The 22,794-nt window shown below is 33.5% G+C and overlaps 1 protein-coding gene across 1 annotated transcript in view; it reads left to right on the top strand.

The window, feature by feature from the left end:
- Window positions 1–22,794, top strand: part of CEP290 (centrosomal protein 290) — a 96,787-nt gene that overhangs the window by 60,528 nt on the left and 13,465 nt on the right. Inside the window, exons 33-45 of the mRNA XM_082666888.1 lie at window positions 400–507; window positions 726–860; window positions 2,074–2,340; window positions 2,959–3,066; window positions 3,719–3,918; window positions 6,284–6,497; window positions 7,447–7,584; window positions 9,504–9,725; window positions 10,075–10,197; window positions 14,143–14,288; window positions 14,621–14,776; window positions 17,345–17,468; window positions 21,623–21,757. Of these exons, the coding sequence (XP_082523014.1) occupies window positions 400–507; window positions 726–860; window positions 2,074–2,340; window positions 2,959–3,066; window positions 3,719–3,918; window positions 6,284–6,497; window positions 7,447–7,584; window positions 9,504–9,725; window positions 10,075–10,197; window positions 14,143–14,288; window positions 14,621–14,776; window positions 17,345–17,468; window positions 21,623–21,757 (2,076 nt within the window). The remainder of the gene's footprint in view (window positions 1–399; window positions 508–725; window positions 861–2,073; window positions 2,341–2,958; window positions 3,067–3,718; window positions 3,919–6,283; window positions 6,498–7,446; window positions 7,585–9,503; window positions 9,726–10,074; window positions 10,198–14,142; window positions 14,289–14,620; window positions 14,777–17,344; window positions 17,469–21,622; window positions 21,758–22,794) is intronic.

Genomic DNA, 22,794 nt, shown 5'->3' with positions numbered 1-22,794 from the left:
TCCATAGCACTCATCACCCTCTGACATATTACATACTTACTTGTTTATTGACTATCTCCACCTCACTACTGTATAAGTTCTGTAGTGAAAGGTACTTGGTTTTGTTCACTGCTGCGTTCTCATTGTCTTGAATAGTGCTTGCCACACAGAATGTGTCATTAAACATGTTTTGGATGAATGGATGGATGGGTATATGGATGGATTGAAATCCTGACTCCATATCTGCCTGTCTCTGTGATCTTAGGCAAATCACTTCATCTCTGAATTTACTTCCTTTTTCCATAAAATGAAAATAATAGTGACCTCAAAGGGTTGTTGTGAGGATTAAATAAGAAAAATGTGTGTAAAAATTCCTGGTGAGTATCTCTGTGTGTGTCTGACCCAAACTGTCTTTTTCAGTTTCACGAAGAAAGACAAATGGCCTGGGATCAGAGAGAAGTTGAGCTAGAACGTCAACTAGATGTTTTTGACCGTCAGCAAAATGAAATACTAAATGCAGCACAAAAGGTATGAATGATTAGTCTTGTTTGCTACTCTGTAGCACGGCCTATAATGTTAACAAATAGAAATATTTTCTAAGGTCGGATGGAATTTTAATTGATGGTATCTTTTTATGTTTCAACTGTAAGTGGAGTTTAACCATGTCATGTCATATAGTTGTAAAAATGAATATTGTTCTTCTCAATGCTGCAACTGCTTTTTTAAAAAATTCTATTTCTCAATAGTTTGAAGAGGCTACAGGATCAATGCCAGACCCTAGTTTGCCCCTTCCAAATCAACTTGAGATTGCTCTAAGAAAAATTAAGGAGAATATTCGAATAATCCTAGAAACACAGGCAACGTGCAAATCACTAGAAGAGGTAATTAGAAGAATTTGCATTTTGATTAGTGCATTATTAGGTATGCTTGTGGCATTTTCTAAGTAATATTTTTAAATGAGGATGAAGCATAAAATGATGAATCTGTTGCTTATTCTGTTCTCCTTTTTTATTCTCCTATAATGTTTCTAGTAGCTGATAAAAAACAGCAGATATGGCTAATTTGAAATTACTCTCCTTTTAATCATTATTTGCCACTTTTGGGCATGTTCTTCAGTTGCTAGCGTGAAAGGAAACAAAAAGAGCATTTGACTGTAGCTTTATGAGCAATATATTTCTTTCCTCTCTATGATCAAGAATTGTTTTCATCCTTGTTTATTTTTATGTTTTATTTTGAAGTGCATGTTTTATACTCTGAATCAATTTTCAGTTTATTCCTTTTTGTAGATAGTTAAAGGGCTTGAAGGTAAATTAGAAATTATTTCTTAGTTTAATCTAGGTCTTAAATTTGGTTAATAGATGATTAGATCTGTCTTCTTTATTAAATTCTACAGAAAATAGTATAAACCGAGTATGTTTAGATGTCAACTAAAATGAAAATCATATTAACTGTAAATACATTTTAAATAATTTTTTAAATTGTGCACTTTTAAACCAACTGAGGAAACTTAGATTGTCTTCTATAATTGTAAATTTGTTGTTTATGTGTATTGCCGCTGAGTTACTAGAATTTAAATACCTGCCTTAATTCTGTTGAGGAGAACACACTTTCTTCTGTTTTGTTTTGATAAGCTGCAGATTTTATAATAGTGACCCATTGACTCAGGCCACTAAAATTCCAATTTTTATACTTTGTTGACTTTATAGGTTACTCTTCTAGTGCTTTAATAGTCAGTGGACCAAAATAAAAGGAATGGTTTATTACATTTTCTTTCTAAATCTATCACCACCACACATTTCTAGTTCTAAATCTATAAGACCTAAATAAAGTACTGTAAGTAAATTTCATTTTCATCATAACAGTGAAATTTCTAACACATGTGATAATCTTACAAATAAGTAAAATATACATGTAGATAACTGCTGTCACATAGAAATACAGTCGATTAACCTTATTAAGTATCATTTGGCTATTATAAGTATGATGTGAAAAATAAAATGAAACTCCTTTCCTTGCTTATAGCTAATCTCACTAAAATTCAGATGAAGCATTTTTAAAAGAAAAATGTATTTTTTTATGATTTGATCATTGCAGAAGCTAAAAAAAAAAGAATCTGCTTTACGGTTAGCAGAGGAAAATATTCTGTCAAGAGACAAAGTAATTAATGAACTGAGGCTTCGATTGCCTGCCACTGCAGAACGAGAAAAGCTTATAGCTGAGCTAGGAAGAAAAGAGGTGGAACCAAAATCTCATCACACATTGAAACTTGCTCATCAGACCATTGCAAACATGCAAGCAAGGTTAAATCAAAAGGAAGAAGTGTTAAAGAAGTATCAACATCTTCTAGAAAAAGCCAGAGAGGTATTTTATTATATTATGTTATGCTCTTTTATTTATTATGATGTTTTTTAGACAAATGCCAAATACTGTTCTGCCCTGAAGTGGTATTTCATTTCTTGTTTTCAAATGATTCTATTCAGGTATTGTTACTTTCACGCGATTGGATTACAGATCTGTCAGTAAAACTGGCAGTTGTGTTATGGACCGACTAAATTGCTAAATTAGGCTTTCATGGTGAAACTATGTGATTTTGAAAAATATCATTTGAGTTAATAGGTAAAGACTGAGGCAGTAAGTTAGAATGAAATCTGTCACACAGGTATCAGTGGAAATCAAATTTGCTAGAACTTGGAGGGGAAAAAAATCTGACATTTAAAAATTTGCTAGAAACAAGTTAAAAGCTGATGGATACATATTATTCTAATATTAATAATAAATTATTCTCTAAGGCTGGGCTTGTCAGTTTGAACATGTGCTAGGGGAAATGTATACAGGTATAAATAAATACATGCAGATGTTGTTCCTTCCCTATCTCATAAGGATTTTAGAAGGTAAAGATAAGAAAATATTTAAGACCTTTAGAATGTGAATTTATTTGAATCATAATATAAGATATAGTTTTGATTTCTTGTAAAACAGGAACAAAGAGAAATTGTTAAGAAACATGAAGAGGAACTTCATATTCTTCATCATAAATTAGAACTACAGGCTGATAGTTCACTCAGTAAATTCAAAGAAGCAACTTGGGTAAGATTCTAAGAACTTTGTTCTATTCTTTATTGATTTTTGAGACCATGCAATTGAAAATTTAGCTCTCCCTTTTTTTTTTTTTTTGGACTAGAAGCCATCCTACCTTTTTTTTTTTTGCCAGAATAATCTTCTGAAGACACAGCTGTAATCATTTTTTTCCCTAAACCGACATTTGTTAGTAGCTTACTGCTGCCTACAAAATCATGTTTATGTTTCTTAGCCACGTACTCAAAGCCTTCCATGATCTGACCTCAATCTTTCTTTTCAAATCTGCACATTAAGTTTACCTGTGTCTAACTGCTTTCCATGTTCTGAATTCAGTTCATTCTTGCCTCTTTTGATCATTGTATTCTATATGTGCGAAATGACCTTAAGCAAACCTTAGCTTCCTCAAGCCTTAACTCATTAATTCAATCAACATTTATTTATTGATCCCCCACTACATGTAGGCACTTTGCCATATACTGGGAATACAAAGAATAAGATCTATATTTCCTATCTTCTTTAAGCCTTCATTACCTATTAAATCATTACATTTTAGATTTGATATTATATTTTGATCATTTAAGGAACCAAGTTAAAATTATGGAGTAAGTATGGCATTGCATTGTACCTGCTCATGGCTAATATAACCAACCATATTTCATAGGATTTAATAAAACAGTCTCCTACTCCAGTTCTTACCAACAAGCATTTTATTCATTTGGCTGAGATGGAACAGAGAGTAGCAGAACAAGATGACTCTCTCTCCTCACTTGTGATCAAACTAAAAAATGTATCTCAGGATTTAGAGAGACAAAGAGAAGTCACTGAATTAAAAGTCAAAGAGTTTGAAAATATCAAATTACGGTAAGTCTTAGAAATGTAGATATTGGCAAATGGGAATAATGATATAATAAAGATAAATGTAAGCATTTGTTATGTCATGCACTGTTCTAAAAATGTTGAATATATTATCTCATTTTATACTACTTGTGACATAGCATATTCACTCCATTTTGCAGTTAGGAAACTAGGCTGTAGGAAGCCTCAGTTACATGCCTAGGAGAAGATGGGAAAGCCACGATTTGAATCTAGTCAGTCTGACTCAAGAGCCAACTCAGATTCTTACATAGAATCTCATCTTTAACCTTTTTAAATTTCCATTTTATTATCTAAAAAGTGAAATGACAGTACTTACCCTGGCTCTTTCAAGGTGGTTATATAAAGGCCAAATGATGATGTATGTGGAAGTAATTTGAAAATTGTAAAGTAACATATAAATATAAAACTTTTATTTACATACCTATAACAGTTTCTGGCATACATTAAAGGCTCAAATATTTGTTGAATGAAAAATTAACCAATCTTTTTTATTAACCACAGTGACGGTAGAGGGCTCACAGCATTCTCTATATTAGAGATTCTAAACATTGTTCAACCATTTATCAGAATGTGTATTTTAAAACTAAAATAGGTTTATATTTAGGTATTTTGTAATCATTGTAGAACTATCTCTCTGAGAGTCAGTTTCGTATCTGAAAAAAATAAGAAAGCTAACTACTTAACTTATAATTCCATTCCATCTCTGAAGCCCTTATTAGAACCTTTGCTTCTTTTTTCATTTATCCAAGATGCTTCTGACAAAACTAACACTATTTGTGCTTAAGAAGCTGCTACTTTAAATAAGTTATTCTCTAAGAGAAAAGAGAATTAGCAACAGCATATGGTATATTTTCAATCTAATTTTCCCCATTCTGTTAAATTTTATACATGAGATGCTATTTTTGATATAGTAAGTTTCTGTCATATTTTAGAGCATAAAATTTCTTGCATTTTGAATCTAATTCCTGGATGTAGAAAATAATCATTTTTTTGACATTACCTTGTATATATAATTTTTTGCCACATGAAATACTTGAAGTTGTTGTTTTGTACCTTACCATGTCATTTTAGCCTAAAATTATACTTCTATTCTCTGTGTGCACATTGGCATACATATTTTAATGTGTCTTAAGAAATTATAGTTCTTTGTCATTTTTTTAGTGAAACCTTGTATTTTTACACTTTGATGATTATTTAAAGTGACTTAAGTTTTTGCTGTAAGCAACAAGTCTCAGAGTGTTTAATACCTGTTCGTGGTTTAACAGACCTTCCTCTCACTGATCAAAGTTTAATCATTTGAATCTCCATATTGGTGACCTTATTAATGCAGTGTCTATATAAGCACAGTGAACTGGATATAATTCAGTCTATAAGGGTAATTAATACTGACTGAGCAGTAGGATTAATTGAATTAACTAAGTCTTTTGATAGTATCTACTTCTATATAGTATACAGCCATAGATAGAGTTATAGATACAATACTAGTGACTTTAGAACCATAATACATGTGATTTCTGTGAAGGTTTATATTTTGTCTTTGTAACATGTTGTTATAGGGCAGTGGTTCTCAAGCGGAAGTAATTTTGCTCTCCTCTCCCCGCTCCAGGGACATTTGTTATTGTCTGTAGACATTTTTGATGAACAACTAGGAGGTACTACTGGCATCTGGTTGGTAGAAGCAAGGAATGCTGCTAAATATGTTTTAAAATGCATAGGACAGGGCTTCCCTGGTGGCGCAGTGGTTGAGAGTCCGCCTGCCGATGCAGGGGACACAGGTTCGTGCCCCAGTCCGTGAAGATCCCACATGCCGCGGAGCGGCTGGGCCTGTGAGCCATGGCCACTGAGTCTGCGCGTCCAGAGCCTGTGCTCCGCAACGGGAGAGGCCAAAACAGTGAGAGGCCTGTGTACCGCAAAAAATAAAATAAAATAAAATAAAATAAAATGCATAGGACAGTATAACCCCCGCCCCAATAAAGAATTATCCAGTCAGAAATGTCAATAGTGCCATGGTTGAGAAATCCCTGATACAAAGGAAGCAGTCACATCTCGCAGGAACCATAATATTTAAAGTGTTATTTTGTTCATTCTCTATATTATTTCATCTAGAGCCACAAATTACTTGATGCAATTGCTGCAAAAAATAGTAGAAACTGGAAGAAAAAACTCTATTTTATGTTAAGTTTAAGAGTAGTTAAGTAGAATAAAGAATTGTTCATCTTTTGGATTTGGATCAAATCTTAGATTTTAAGGATGCTGAGGACCAAACATTTGTTCTTTGTAAAATTTGTGTCAATCAAATTGTTAATTGCAGCAACTACTCTATTAAGTACATATGTTTGCTTTATATTAGGCTCCAAGAAAATCATGCAGATGAAGTGAAACAAATAAAAGCACAAGTAGAGGATTTGAGGTGTCTTCTGGCCCAGTCACAAAAAGAGTCGCAGAGTTTAAAATCTGAACTTCAGGCTCAAAAAGAAGCAAATTCAAGAGCTCCAACAACTACAATGAGGAATCTAGTAGAAAGGCTGAAGAGCCAATTAGCCCTGAAAGAGAAACAACAAAAAGTAAGTAACAATAGAAAATTATCAATATTTAAGAAAAACATGTGGTAGATTGCTTTTACAAAAGATTTGTAGAAGATGATAGCATGTATCTCTCTCGTAATAAAAAGTATAAGCCTTATCTTGAGCAGGGTTGGGTTTTTATAATTCTTTTAAATAACTTTATAGATAGGTGTTGTTTTTAAGTTCAGATATAGTCTAATTTATCTTTTTATGTTTTCAACCTGATTTGTGGGTTAGCTGTAGGAAATAAAGGGAAATCTTCATTACATTATTTATTTTCTCTCCTTCCTATAAGGATTGTATGTTACTGAGGCTATTTTGAATAATTTGAATAATTGAAAAATTTTAAGTAACTTTGGGGATTAAGAGGGAGTTAGGATAAGAGGAGGAAAGATTAAAGAAGGAGATCGCAGAGATAGTGTTATGAAAAGGAGTTGGTCAGTGGATTAACAGATTTATTAGTTTTTTTATTTATCTCATTTTATATACTTAACTGTTTTAGAAGGTGCTGCTGTTTTTCTGTGCTAGCTCATGAAATTTATTGGCAAACTTTAAGTCTTCTAATCTTGTAACTTTCCTTGTCTACTTACATTCAATTAATTTCACATGGAAGTATGTACTAAGTGAGTAATTTAAATAAATATTTCAACTTGGAAGTTTGAAAACAAAACATGCCTGGGTTTTGTAGTACAGATTGCTTGATTCGATGCTGGGTTCTCACAATTATTATTATCAAGATTTTGAATTCACACTCAATTTGGAAAGAATTGAATTCACTTACTAAAGGAAATTCATTTGAAAAAGTTGGGTTGTTAGTTTGTGAATTCTGTTTGATTAAACACATGGTATTTTAGGAAAACAGTTTAAAGTAATAAAGCTTATGTATATTTTGTATTGCTTATATGAAATACCAATTTTTTAAAAATATTACGTATGTTGTAACTTTTAGGCCCTTAGTCGGGCACTTTTGGAACTTCGGGCAGAAATGACAGCAGCAGCTGAAGAACGTATTATTTCCACGACTTCTCAGAAAGAGGCAAATCTCAATGTTCAACAGATTGTTGATCAACATACTAAAGAGCTAAAGGTGCGTATCGACATGTGCGTTAATATAACAGAATTCCTGCTAATTCCCATTGGAAGAGAATCCACTTGGATATATAGTAATTTTAATAATGAATAGGGAATTTATTCTAATGAATTATTGGTGGATATACACATGTCCACACACTTGGGGTTTTTTAAAATAAATTCATTTATTTTATTTATTTATTTTTGACTGCTTGGGTTTTCATTGCTGTGGGCAGGCTTTCTCTAGTTGCAGTGAGCAGGGGCCACTCTTCATTGCAGTGCGCAGACTTCTCATTGCAGTGACTTCTCTTGTGGAGCATGGGCTCTAGGCGCAAGGGCTTCAGTAGTTGTGGCTCACGGGCTTTGTTGCTCTGTGGCATGTGCGATCTTCCCAGACCAGGGATCGAACCTGTGTCCCCTGCATTGGCAGGCAGATTCTTAACCACTGCGCCACCAGGGAAATCCTACACACAGTTTTGAACACTAAGCATGTTTATTGTACTCACTGAATAGCATCTTGGGGATTAGCAAAGGATAGGCCATTATAAGCTATTTCTCCTAACAGAATTAAATTTAAGAAATATTTTTCTTAGGATTTTAAATTCTATATTGATAAGCAAGATAGGTGTACAGATTCCTTTGTTTTATTTCTTTTGCCTTTTCAGAATTTTCCATTTAGTTTTTGCTAAGTTCATAATATGAGTTAGTTAGCTTTCCCTTTTTAGCCCCTGAAATAGTTTATGGAAATCATGTGGTCCTTGACATTTAATCTACAGAGCTGCCTAACTTTAAAGCCTTTTTTTGAAGTTATTTATTATTTTTTGACAATGTATTTTATTATTTTCTTACCCAGTTGTTACGTTTGGAACTGTATAAAATTTTTTCTCCAAAACATATACATTTAATGATGATTTTCAAATTTCTTCACATAAAGTTTCATATAGTATATTTTGAGTAAAATGAAAAATCTACTTTGTATATGTTTTGTTTGTAATTTTTATTTGCTCTTGGTTTATTTGTATATACCCTTCATTGCCATTAAACCATATACCCTTCATTGCCATTAAACCATGTAAGGACTGGATTTTAGTCAGATTTTTAAAATCTCTTGTGCCTATCAAGATTATTAGCATAGTTGACAGTAAAAATCCATTCAGTAATAAATTTATAAATAGGTATAGCCCTTTGATGATGTCTTCTTCAGTACCTTTCTCTTTGCCTGAAATTTCTTCTCTGAATTCTTTACATTCTTCCAGTCATTTTTCTTGAAGCCTTTTTTGACTCTCCAGGAGAGTTTGTTTGTCTCGTAACTGCACTATAATACTACTAGTTTCCTATTAGTGCTATTGGTAATCCCTTTTGGCCTGTAATAATTTATTCAACAAGACATATAATAAGTACCAGTATTCCCATCAATGTTACTATATGGGACAGCTAAGAACTCCTTTCCAGTGGCTTATATATACTGTCTAATATTGTGAGCTATCCTTTTATGTCTTGTCTTTACAAAGTGGATTAGAAACTACTTAGAGTAAAAGATTTTGTTTTATACTACTCTTATGCTTCAGTGTTCAAAAAAGAAATTGCTGTGTACGTTGATATGTACTTGTTTTTCTAGTAAATTAATTCAGCCATAATGAAACATTTGCTTATATGATAAAATTTTGGTTCTAGGTGTTTGTTAAAGATGAATTGCTTTAGACAGCTTCTTCATGTTTTGTTTTTTTTTTCCCCTCAAAGTAAACTTGGTTCATTTGAAATGAAGCTAGAAAAATTTATGTAGTTTGTGGTGGTTTTTTTTGCATGTATGTGCTTAAAAATTTAGACTGAAACTTTCTTTTTAGTAAGTATTAATGGTGTACTTTCTCTATTATTGTTGCTTTTATCATTGATACTTGCTGAAGATTCATGAATTAAACCTTTATCTTGTATTAGTCACAAGTTGAAGATTTATGTGAAAAAAATTTAAAACTTAAAGAAGCTCTTAAAACAAGTAAAAACAGAGAGAACTTACTAACTGATAATTTGAATGACCTAACCAGTGAACTACAAAAAAACCAAAAAGCCTATAATAAAATGCTTAGAGAGAAAGATGGAATTGATCAAGAGAATGATGAACTGAAAAGGCAAATTAAAAGATTAACCAGTGGATTACAGGTAATTTTATATTTAATTGTGATAATGTTTTGATTTATAATATACAGGTAGTAGTTTATTCCCACTTTTTAATTCTGTCTATAATATTTGCTGAAACTAGCTTTCAAATCACTTTGATTAATGTAGTTGCTAATTCTCTCAGTGACCTTTACTGTATTTGTAGTTTCAGGGTAGCATATCTTATTAAAATACAGAAGTAGCTACTATGTTATTCTTAAATATCAATAGTGTCGTTTAGAAAGCATGGTTAGCTGTAGTCTCAGAAAGTTTCTACAACTGGAGTATTTGTTGTGTATTTTGTTTGATACTTTTTTATTTGTAAAATGTAAAAATACATCTTATTTTTCAGGGCAAAGCTCTGATAGATAACAAACAAAGTTTAATTGAAGAACTCCAAAAGAAAATTAAAAAGCTAGAAAGCCAACTGGAAAAAAAGGTGGATGAGGTAGAAATAAAACCTATGAAAGAAAAGGTATGTGAAGAAATGTACTGATATGTTTAAGGTAGTGATAGACTTAGTTAAATATGTAATTGAAGAACAGGTAATTCATTGATCTGAGGACCTGATACATATACCATAAATGGTACTGGATAACATAGAGAAGTTTAAGACAAGTTTCAGTCCTTTAGGAATTTACAGGTCTGCTTGAAGAGACACCAATAATGTAACTCTTATTCAGAAATTACTATATCATCTTCCTGACGTTACAGTACATCCCAAATCCCTTCATACCATACATACCCAGCTGTATTTATCACTTTTCTCAATATAATTGTTTATATAGATTGGTTTATATAGACCTTTGGGAAAGAAAGCTGGGCATTTTTATTCTACTATCTTGACCCACATGTGTCCTTTTTAATCCTTCAATGAACTGGACTATTATTTCAGGGTAAACAAAGTGACTTGGAGTATATTCAATATTTGCAGTAATAATCAATAACCAACCCACTCATAAATTGATTCTGTAATGTGAGAAAAATAGCTGAAAATTTTCTTACAAGTTAACTAGTAAGCTATTTTGTAATAAAAATTACTGATAGACATAATCCAAGGAAAAACTAAAACTGGCTAAAATCCACATAATTAAATATGTTGTAAATAATAAACTGGAGACAAGATATAAGTAGCATTGAAAAGATCAAAAGTGACCTTGGAAATATTGGTGTTAGTAGTAATGTTTGCCCCTGAAGAAAATCTCAGTGGAGGAGCCATAGTTAGGAAGAATTTTTATTGTAACGTTTACCCAGAAAATATTCATATCTATAAGATAATTTCAATAACATGAAAGAAAATTAAGTATCTTTAATGGCACTGAATAGAAAATAGGTAATGGGATTAAAATGTTTTAGTAGGGTATATTCTAGAAAAACATTTTCCTTATGAAAATTTATCATTGTCAGTATAATTTTGATCTAAATGTTTGCATTTATATACATGGAACCACAACATACTTGTCAGAAGCTTTGCTGGTGAAAACTGCAAGGTCAAAATGTCCTTACTCTTCAGGATTGCTTTCTTTGCTGCCTCCCTACTTGGCCATAAGTCTAATCCTTGGGTACTAGTTCCTAACCTGATTCCTATCAAAATACCTCAGTAGCCTTGTGGCTTTGCCTAGACCTCTAACTTCTGTGCTTCAGTTTATTTCTCCTTAAAATAGAAATAATACTATTTGTAATTCCAGCTTCTCAAGATTATTTTGACATGAAATGAAATAATATATGAAAGTCTTTGTAAGCCATCAAGTCTATACCAGGGTATGATATTAGAAAAAGAATGAGAACACAGAGAGCTACAATAACATTACAATCTATATTCAGGAATTTGATGAGACTATTCTTTCGGATTCCACAGCACTGGTCATTTCTAATTTTTTTTTTACTCAAAAAATGGTTTCATATTGAAATTTCAACACCTTTTTCTCTGTAAACAATGTTTGAGGGGCTTCCCTGGTTACGCAGTGGTTAAAGAATCCACCTGCCAATGCAGGAGACACGGGTTCGAGCTCTGGTCCGCAAAGATCCCACATGCCATGGAGCAACTAAGCCTGTGCGCCACAACTACTGAGGCTGTGCTCTAGAGCCTGCGTGCCACAACTACTGAAACCTGCGCACCTAGAGCCCGTGCTCCGCAACAAGAAAAGCCACTGCAATGAGAAACCCACACAGTGCAACGAAGAGTAGCCCCTGCTCACCACAGCTAGAGAAAGCTCGCACGCAGCAACGAAGACCCAACGCAGCCAAAAATAAACTAATTAATTTAAAAATTAATTAATTAATTTAAAAATTAATTAATTAATTTAAAAAAGAAACAATGTTTGAGGCCTATCTATATAAGGTAACAAAACCCACCCCCAGTCCTTGCATTCCTGTGTTTCTTACACTTCTCTGCTTGTCTCTGTAGCATTTATTACTATCTGACATACTAGAAATTTACTTATCCATGTGTTCATCTTTTGGACTGTTAACTTTGATGGCAGGAACTTTGCTGGTTTTGTTTATTTTTGTATCCTCAGCCACGGAAACAGTCCCTGTCATGTAGTAGATGTTCAGTATTCGTTGGATGAATGAAAATTTTAAAATGCAATAACATTATCCTGAAATTTATGATAAGAAGCTATTGGTACAGAAAATACAAAAAGAGAACTTCTCGTCCTCTCTTCTCCTCTTTTCTCCCCCAGTCAAGATCAGACCGTTGGTGACATTTGCCTTTGTTGTTTTTCTGTTTATTTTTAAATTACTTCAGTCTTGTTTCCCTACTTCACTCCTACTTCAGAGAATAATATCAGATGGGATAGAACTGCCCAATCTCTACAGAATACACCATGCTGCAGAATTGTTTACATATACCTTTTGCCCTCAACTAATACTTACATTTCTGGAAATACACAAAATTCCTTGTATGTATTTTAGAAAAAATAGAAGTTAATAACTATCAAACACTTACTGAAGTTTTTTACATTTTTTTAAAGGATACATGTTAGCTGAACTAGATAAATAAGGTAAAAAATTGGCCAGTATGGGAGAAGATCGTTTTGATAGGGCTACTTATCTTAGTTGGGTATTTGACTTTAAACTGTGGCTTTTAATCCTTTCAGCCCCAACATTCTCTTTTATAGTAAATACAGTGTTTCATAATGTCCCCTTTACTATTCCAGATGAAGTTTTTAGTTAATATAAACTACCTACGTGCATAATTTCAAAATTTCACCGTAAATGCCCTAAATGAAATATGAAGGAGAAACATAGAAGGAAAATAATTTATAAAAATAATAAACATATTAATATATTTTTCATAATTCACCATGTAAATGCTTCATAGAAAACATAATGAAATAGTCATGTGCTTCCACCTTTAGGAAACATCGATGTGAATTCAGAGCTACAAATGCAGACTAATACAAATGTGGTCTGTTGGCTCCCCACATGTCACAAAGGCATTGCCATTTGTTAATTTGATTTCCAAAATGGTAAACAGTTGTTTCTGTAGTTCTCAGCAAAATGACTTCTGTAGTCTTTACTTTTGTAAGACTGCTGTATTCCTAGAAAATTCAGTACATAATAAAACCGTTAAAAAATTGCTTGGTGGAAAGGACATAAATTCTTAGCTCAGACAATTGTGAACAGAATTTTTAACTATATGAATGTTCAGTAGGACACTTGATATTTCTTCAGTACATGGGACTGTTCTGCATTACATAGACTTTCCTTGGACACCTTATCTCAATTATAACAAACCATAACACCTAGCCCTGAAGTATCCTAGTTCCTTCCCCCTTTTTTTTTTTTTAAAGCACTTATCACCAGCTAACGTACTTCAAAAAATTTTTTTTCTTGTTCTTTGTCTGTATTTTGCTCCCTTCCCCTAATCCAGCCAACCAACCAACCAACCAACATAAACTAGACTGTAATACCCATGAAGATAAGCCTTTTTTGTCTGGTTTATTCATTGTTTCTATTCCTAGTACTTAGAGTAGTACCTGGTGCATGATTCATGCTAAGTAAATATCTGTTGAATAAGAGAAATAATGTGCATTGAAAATTTGAAGGAGTTGTGATACTAGGAGATTGCTATGGGCTGACAAGATCGGGTTGGTCATTTATACATATACATTTTTTGTTGGAAGTTTACGTTAGTCATCATCCATTTGTATTAGACTCCTTTAGGAGTGTTGGCATTAGTCCAGACTGTTCCCCAGAATTTTATCTGTCAAGTTATAGAATACAGAATCTTAGACTGAAGGGCATTTTTGCTTACAGCTTGGCAGGCCTAAAGATTCTAGAAGTGACATAGCAAAATGAACCTGTTTACATATTCTTTAGGAAGTATTGGTTTACCATTGTTCTAGTAAATTGTAATTGATCATTCTAAAAAACAATATTGGTAATTTTCTTCCTCCTTTATTATTATTTACAGAGTGCCAAAGAAGAAGTAATTAGGTGGGAAGAAGGTAAAAAATGGCAAACCAAAATAGAGGGAATTCGAAACAGGTTAAAAGAGAAAGAGGGGGAAGTCTGTATTCTAACAAAGCAATTGAATACTTTGAAGGATCTTTTTGCCAAGTGAGTTTAAATTTAATGTAAACCTAATTAATTATGTATAGTCTTTAATTGACCTGGAAGTTAGTTTTTTGATAATATGAAAAATTTTTTAGTTTTAATTATCATTTATTATCTATAGTTCAATTTTTATTTTCTTTAAAATGTGTATTAAATATATTTTAACAATTTATAAGTGTAGTTTCCTATAATTTTGAAATAAGTTAGCTCATAGCAAATACAGAATGATCCAATTTTTGTATATTGGCCTTACAATAAGGAAGCTGCAATTTAATAAATTGAACAAGCCAAACAGTGAATGGTATATTTTCATGATTCTGTATTAAATCCCACAGAGCTGATAAAGAGAAACTTACTTTGCAGAGGAAACTAAAAACAACTGGCATGACTGTTGATCATGTTATGGAAGTGCGAGCATTGGAGTCAGAAAAAGAGTTAGAAGAATTAAAAAAGAGAAATCTTGACCTAGAAAATGACATATCATATATGAGGTAAGCTAATACGTGGAAATATAGAAACTGATATAGTAAATGTGTGTCACCTTAAGCTTGCGTTCTGGTGATTCTTTTCCTATGTGAGTTGAGATATTCCTGCTTCTTTTTATGCCACATAAATATGGATTATATTCTTGAACTTTTGAATATTATATTCTGTGACTCTGGATCTTGGTTAAAGTGTATGGAAGATGCAGATATATTTTTGTTTTAGCAAGTCTGGATAGGTTCAGGCCCCATGTGCTAACCTGCTTTATGTGGGCTATGGTTCCGGTATTATTTTCAAAGCTTTTACAATGCTCTTTGGCTCTGTTCTGCCTATGCAACTCCCTATTGACAGTCTGCTATGTGGGCTGTCTTCTATTCAGTTCTCAGACTCTTTAATATTCTGATTAGGATCAGATCCATACATTCATGCTCAGGGGTGAGCCCAGAAGTTCATAAGCAACTTTATAAGGTTCCTTTCTTGAGCTCCTTTCCTTCTGTGATCTCCCTGATACATTTGGTTTCTCTCGGGCTCCCCTTTCTGGTACTTCGAACCAAATCTGTTGCCCTGTTGCGCCGTGCACTTCAGCTATTGTGATCTTGTCTGCAGCTAAGCCAGCAGCTGGAGGGCAGAAAGGGGACATGGCGGAGGGGGAGGGGCACTACTTTGCCTTCCCACCTTATTAATTACAGCTCTACCAATTGGAGAAGAAGATTCCTCTCCCTAAAAATTTTGGCTCCTGTGAGTTCCCCTTGCAGCCTCTGCCACCACTGCCTTGGAATTGCCTGAGGGTTGGGACATGAGAGAATGCATAGAAGAGAAAAATAAGAGGGATTTTTGCACTGTCTGTGAGAGTTGTTAAGCACCCTTTCTCCTTACTGGAGCTAGAACTTTAAGCCTTGCCTGTGGAGCTCTCTCCCTCTGTGCTGAGGCTCATCTTCAGGTTTCAAGCTGTGTTGTGTTCAGGTCAGGAAATACTAGAGGAAAGGAAAAGGTAAATTTACCACCTGTTTGCTGATATTTCAGATTCTCGTGTTTTGTCCCAATCTGTAAAATATTTACTTTTCAAGGTCCTTGTGAGCTTTCAACCTACATTCCATCTCATTTCCTTCTAAGTCATTGTTTCTTAAATTCTTCAGAATTTTCCTTGATGGAGAAGAACAAAATGAAACATTTTTCTTTGTTTTGACATCTATTTGTAGCTACTGTCTGGTCCTAGCCTCCCTGTTTTTCTTAGTCTAAACATATGTTCAGAATAAAACCGAATCCTTTTATTCTCCTTTGCAGTTTTCTCAAGGATCAAAATATTTTAGTTTTGAAACCTTCTAATACTTTTAGATATTTAATAGCTTTTTTTAATATCTTCATTGGAGTATAATTACTTTACAATGATGTGTTAGTTTCTGCTTTATAACAAAGTGAATCAGTTATACATATACATATGTTCCCATATCTCTTCCCTCTTGCATCTCCCTCCCTCCCACCCTCCCTATCCCACCCCTCTAGGTGGTCACAAAGCATGGAGCTGATCTCCCTGTGCTATGCAGCTGCTTCCCACTAGCTATCTATTTTACGTTTGGTAGTGTATATATGTCCATGCCATTCTCTCACTTTGTCACAGCTTACCCTTCCCCCTCCCCATATCCTCAAGTCCATTCTCTAGTAGGTCTGTGTCTTTATTCCCGTCTTGCCCCTAGGTTCTTCAGAACCTTTTTTTTTTTTTTTCAGATTCCATATATATGTGTTAGCATACGGTATTTGTTTTTCTCTTTCTGACTTACTTCACTCTGTATGACAGACTCTAGGTCCATCCACCTCACTACAAATAACTCAATTTCGTTAATAGCTTTTTTTCTAATATGAATCTGTGGAGGCTGAAGTAATTGGAGAAGACTTTATAAAAGAGATTGAACTTGTCTTCTCAGTTCAAATGTGAATTTCCGAATTTTATGAATCAGATCTAGATTTTAAAGGTGGAAGGGACATTCCGAGAAAGCAGAACCCTAGCAGAGACATAGTGGCAGGAGTGAATCTTTCATGTGTGGGTAAGAGTGGATCTATTTGCCGAAGTAAGGGAAGAGTCCTGGACAAATGTGCTGAACAGGTGTGCTTGTGCCAGATAGCAGAGGGCCTTGTAGGCCATGCAGGTGAGTAGTATAGATTGAAGAAATAGATTATTATCTGGCTCCACTAAGAACCTTATAAAATGCTTTACCATCTTGAGAAGCGCATGGATGTTATGAAATTATTATATAATGTTTTAAAAATAGTAGGTATTTTTATTCAGCTATTTTACACAATCCCCAAAATAGATGCATGTTCTTTACATATATTAATATATTTTTTTAAAATCAAAATACCCTTTTTAATTCATAGTTTAAAGGAGGCCAGCCGTGAATCCTCTGTAGAGGATCAGTTTATAATATAGTCATGTTTTAATTTAATTTTGTAAAGTTTTCAAGTTTTGTAGAATTTAAAAGAAATACAGTGTTAAAATATTTTTTTCTATTTTTTAATATGATAAAACAGTAAAAAGTTGGAAGTTTGAACAGTAAAGAGTCTGTGATTGTTGTTCATAGGACCCATCAGGCTCTTCCTCGAGATTCTGTTATAGAAGATTTACGCTTACAAAATAAATACCTCCAAGAAAAGCTTCATGCTTTAGAAAAACAGTTTTCAAAGGATGCATATTCTAGGCCTTCAGTAAGTGCACATCTTTTCTTTTCATTTTTTGTATTCTAAAGTTTAAAAGTGAAATCAACTTCTACCTTTAGCTAGCTAAAAACAGTAGATCCTTCTCATTCATATTAATGCAATAAATCCAACTTTTATTTTTACTAGGTAATGATGTATGTTAACTTCTATAATTCTTTTTACATAATAATGGTAAACTTATGATTCTTATGCTTTGCATAAAATGTCATTACAAATGATTTCTGGAGATTTTTAAATGTAGTTATGAGTTTTGCCGTGACAAGAACATATAGTTAGATAAAATAGGAAGGTATGTTATGACATTATTTCCATTCAAATATGTGATACATTTCTCGTTTTTCTTTATAAAGTCTCATTAATGTAGAATTATTTGTTGTATCTTATTTTAAAGCATTCATGTGTATATTTTTATTATTTTTTTTCCTTTTCTTTTCCTGTTTCTTCTCTTTCGTCTGCTTCAAGCAGAATCTGTTATGTGATGCAGCTACGCTTTCTCCTCTTGCTACCAGTGTTAATAAATACAGGCATAATATTTTTCACAAAAAGAACAATTTACACAGGAACCAAAAAAAACCCATAACAGTACTCAGAATTAAAAATAGGAAAGGAATAGATGTTAGGGACAACTTATGTCATCAGGTACCTAGGAATATTCTACAGTGTTACAGTAATGAAGAAAAACACAAAGCAGAAGATATTGTAGATCCTACGGAGTTAACTAAATCTGAGTCAAGACCAAATAATAAATCAAGTCCATTTAGGTCAACTAATGGTACCTTGACGGATTTTAACTCCAATTTTGAAAAGGAACCAGATTGTAAAGTTGAAAAAATTAATCAAGACTGTTGTGAAAATAATAAACAGGAATATAAAAACAAGGAAGAGAATGAGCTAGGCAAGAATGAGAAAGAAAAGGGACACATAGCTGAAGATGTGAGTCACAACAACCACATGGATCCAGAAGAATCTGCTGGGGAGGACTGTGGTTACGCCACAAGCACTGCTGCAGTGAGGCAGTGTGCTGAGGAGGATGCACAGGCAAACTCTGGAACTGATGTGTCAGTCCAGCCAAGAAACGAAGCGTCCCAGGTTTGAGTACATGGCAGTCCTTTATTCCTCTCTTGGCTGAGTTTTCTCATAGCAAGTGGTGTACATATATGGTGCAAATGGAAACAAATTGTGTAGAATTTGTAAAGAATATTAATTGTTAATAAACTTCTCCTTAAACCCTAATATTTGACTAGTTCCTACAAAAACTTAGTGGTTGTACATTTCCCGATTCATTTTAGTACTCACTGTTTTACCATTGGTATTGGTATTACCATTAGTACTCACTGTTTTACCAAGTATTAGATTAGGTAACAGAATAACGAAAATAAGGCACTTTAGATGAGTTCGTTTTGCCTTAGAAATTCCTGCTTCAGCATGCTGTAAAATCTCACTGCGAGTAAAATTTCACTACAATGAATAATATCAGTAAAAATCTGTTATGATGCTGTGTAACATTCTAACATATATAGCAAGTTCCTTTAATGGTCTTTTTGCCTTGTAACAGATACTTTTTTATAATGAGAAAAGGAAGCTTACATGTATTGCCTAGGTATAGTTTTCACAATACTCTGCAGAGAATTATTTCTACTTTATGTGGGAAGCTTGGAGAATAAGTAACATCTCTAGTGATCAAGAAGATGCAGAACCAGGATTTAAATGGAGGTCTGATTCTACAATTTATGAACTTTCTACATACACTAAGTTTGGTCAATTTATTCAACAGAATAAGAAGTTTGTTCCCAGTTGAAATCAAATAGCATTCATTCATTCATTCATTCCTTTCCACTTCAGATATTCCAGTCACCTAAGTCCTCATTCTCATTAAATCAGACATTTAAATTAAGAGAAAATGGATGAAAATGTCTTAATTCTTATTTCGTTTCCTTATCCAGGTACATAATGCTTCTTTTTTTCACTTGATAATAAGTAATTGAGAATTTGAGACTTCCACTGTCTGTTATCACTAACTCTCATCCACTAAGAATTTGACTTTTGGCAGTGTATACCTTTTAACAGGATTCTCCTTCTATAGAGCAATTTGGAAGTCCCCCCAAAATTGATTACACAAGAATTTTATTTATTTTACTTTTATAGAAGTTTCACTAGAATTTATTTTCCAAAAATTTGGACAATCTCAACTAATACTTTTAGTTTTGTTTTCTGAGAATAGGAGGAAAAAAATGATCCACATTCACTTACACAAAGAATTGCATCCATATTTTAGTGAGGAGAACTGTTGAAAAAATTCAACAGTTCATGTAATATCATCAGATAGAATTATTCTCTTCTGTGAATGAAATTTAGTACATTTTATGTCTATCAGTTAGAGGTACTTATTAACCCTTATTAAATAGCTATCATAGACTGAAGAGGTGAAGTAAGGGAGACAGAACAGCTCAGGGATAGGGAACTATAGATTTCCATGTCCGAAACGGGAAAGGCCACAACAGTGAGAGGCCCATGTACCGCAAAAAAAAAAAACAACAAAAAACAGAGGATGTTGCAGGTGGCATGATTTGCCTAGGGTTAACCTTAATAGTAGTAGAATCAGAATGTATACTTGGGTTATCTGACAGAGAATAAGTAGGAACATATTGCTATAGTTTACTGACACCATGAAATATGTCCTTTTTCTTGCCACTGTATATGTTCATACGCACACACATTCCCTCAAACAGTTAGAAATCAGGTAGATACATGCAGTGTATGCCCTCAGGTCAGAATCAAAGGTCAGCCCAGAATTTCTTTACATTTCTGTCTCCTATTTTCTAATTTCTTTACTTTTACTGCGTTTTACCTAAGAAAACTTTTTCTTTTTTTTACTTTTTTTTTAACCTAATGGTGAAAATGTCAGAATATATTTAACCTACTGCTAATTAAAAAGATGTTACAGAGCCATGTATAATAAATGTATTTATAGAATATTATACTTTAATAATAATGTAATGTGTAATATATAAATATATAATAATATGATAATCATCATAATGTCTGTGGAGTTATTGAGTTGATCGTCAATCAAGCCAATAGAGAATGGAATGGAGGAGAAAAAAACTAAAGCTGTTCTGAGTGCTTTCACAAAATTATCTCATATAATGCTCTTAATAAGTTTATGAGGGTAAGGGGTATTCTACCCACTTTATAGGAAAAAGTAACCAAGCACAGATTTCTCTTTCAAATAATCTATAGCTTAGAATGAGAACTGAAATTGAACATAAATAATAACCCAAGGTGGATTCATGCCAAAAGAAATGCAAATAAAGTGTTACTGGATTTCAGAGGAGGGAGTGATTACTTTAGCTCAAGGAATGATGAATAGCTTTCTAAAGGAGAAGGAATTGAGGCACTTTTTGTAGGCTTGTAGATTTGTTTGCTAGGGCCACCATAACAAAACACCACGGAGTTGATGGCTTAAACAACAGAAATGTATTCTCTCACTTCTGAAAGGCGGAAGTCCAAAATCAAGGTATCGGCAGAGTTGATTGCTTCTTTAGGCCTTGGGGGAAGGATCTGTTCCAGACCTCTCTCCTTGGCTCATAGATGGCTAGCTTCTCCCTGTCTCTACAGTGTCTCCCTTCTATGTATGTCTGTATGTTCACATTTCCCTTTGGTATAAGAACATCAGACCTTGTTGGATTAAGGCCCACCCTAATGACCCTGTTTTAACTTAGTTATCTCTGAAAAGGCCCTATCCTCAAATAAGGTCATTCTGAGGTACTGAGTGTTAGGACTTCACATATGAATTTGGGGCTGGGTAGGGGTTGGGGCATGAGACAATCTGTAACAGGTAACAGTACTTTATTTTTGGATGGAAGGACCACTACAAATTCGTTTAGTCATTATGAGAGTATATATGGAGGCATTATATGTGTGGACATTATTAAATCACACTGACTTTGCTTTCTGTATTAATTACAACAGACTGATTACCTTTTCTCATGTGAGTTTGTTTGTTCGTTTATGGTTGTTTTCTCTAGAGCTCTCCAATTTTCTCATTCCTTTGAGGAAAAATGTTCCCTTTCAGCGTAGTGTTTCAGCGTAGCTTTTATTTGTTACACCTTAAAAATATTCCTAACTTCATTTTCCTGAAGACTTCAGGAATAGAGTCAGATGATCATTATCAAAGAGAACAGGAGCTCCAGAGGGAAAACTTGAAGTTGTCATCTGAAAATATTGAATTAAAATTTCAGCTTGAACAAGCAAATAAAGATTTGCCAAGATTAAAGGTAAATTTAATATTCTTTATTATAGTTAGGAAATCTAATGCCTTTTTCTCCCTACTTAATTGTTATGTTTACCATGTTAGCTTATGAAGCAGTCAGAAACTCATATGCATAAAATATCATGGTAGTGTTATACTTTCTACATTTGCTCATTTAACAGTTATTTGTTGAGGGCCTTTTTTGTGTGAGGTACTCTTCTAGGTGCTGGTAAACAGCAATCAAAAAACTTCTTGCACTTGTAGAGCTTACATTCCAGTAAGGGAAGGCTCATAATAGGTAAGCAAGTCAATATGTAGTATGTCAGCTGATGTTAAAGTGCTAAGAAGAAAAAACACAGTGTGAAGGGTGTGTGTGTGTGTGTGTGTGTGTGTTGCATAGGGGTATAGCTGACCCTTGAACTGCGAGGGTCCACTTATATGGGGATATTTTTCAGTAGTAGATACTGCTGTACTGCCTTTTCCGTGGTTGGTTGAACCCACGGATGCAAAGGAACTGCAGATATAGAGGACCAACTATAAGTTATACCTCCACATTGTTCAAGGGTCAACTGAATATGGGATTGCTCTTTAAAATAGGGTAGTAAGGGGAGGCTTCGTTAATAAAGTGATATTTTAGCAGAGAGCTAGGGGACAGGTAAGGAAGTAGGTCATACAGATACTAGAAAAAGAGTTCCAGGCAACAGAAATAGCAAGTTCAAATGTCATGTGTGTGGCAAGATGATGGTTGGTGTATTTAATTAACAGTTGTCACACTTTAAAATATTAGGATAGCTCTAAAAATATAGTCTTTAAATTAAAATACTTTAGGATAATTGTCTCTTTTAGAAATTTATTTTGATGTTTATAATAAGTTTATTTTTGGTTTTCCAAATCTTATCCTATTTAAGGGAGTCCTTTTCTCTTGACTGACTGTTTCATTTGTGTTTTTTAACTTAGAATATCAGCAATCTGTTAATTCCACTGGTAACAGTATAATTAAGCTATATCCTGCTTCTCTCATTCTGATTTTTACACTTAGAACCAGTGTCAGAAGATCAGTTG

This window comes from Grampus griseus (assembly GCF_964374135.1).
Source record: "Grampus griseus genome assembly, chromosome: 11".
In the NCBI taxonomy this organism is placed as follows: domain Eukaryota; kingdom Metazoa; phylum Chordata; class Mammalia; order Artiodactyla; family Delphinidae; genus Grampus; species Grampus griseus.
Note: the sequence above shows the minus strand (reverse complement) of the source record. Positions and strands in the feature narration are given on the sequence as shown.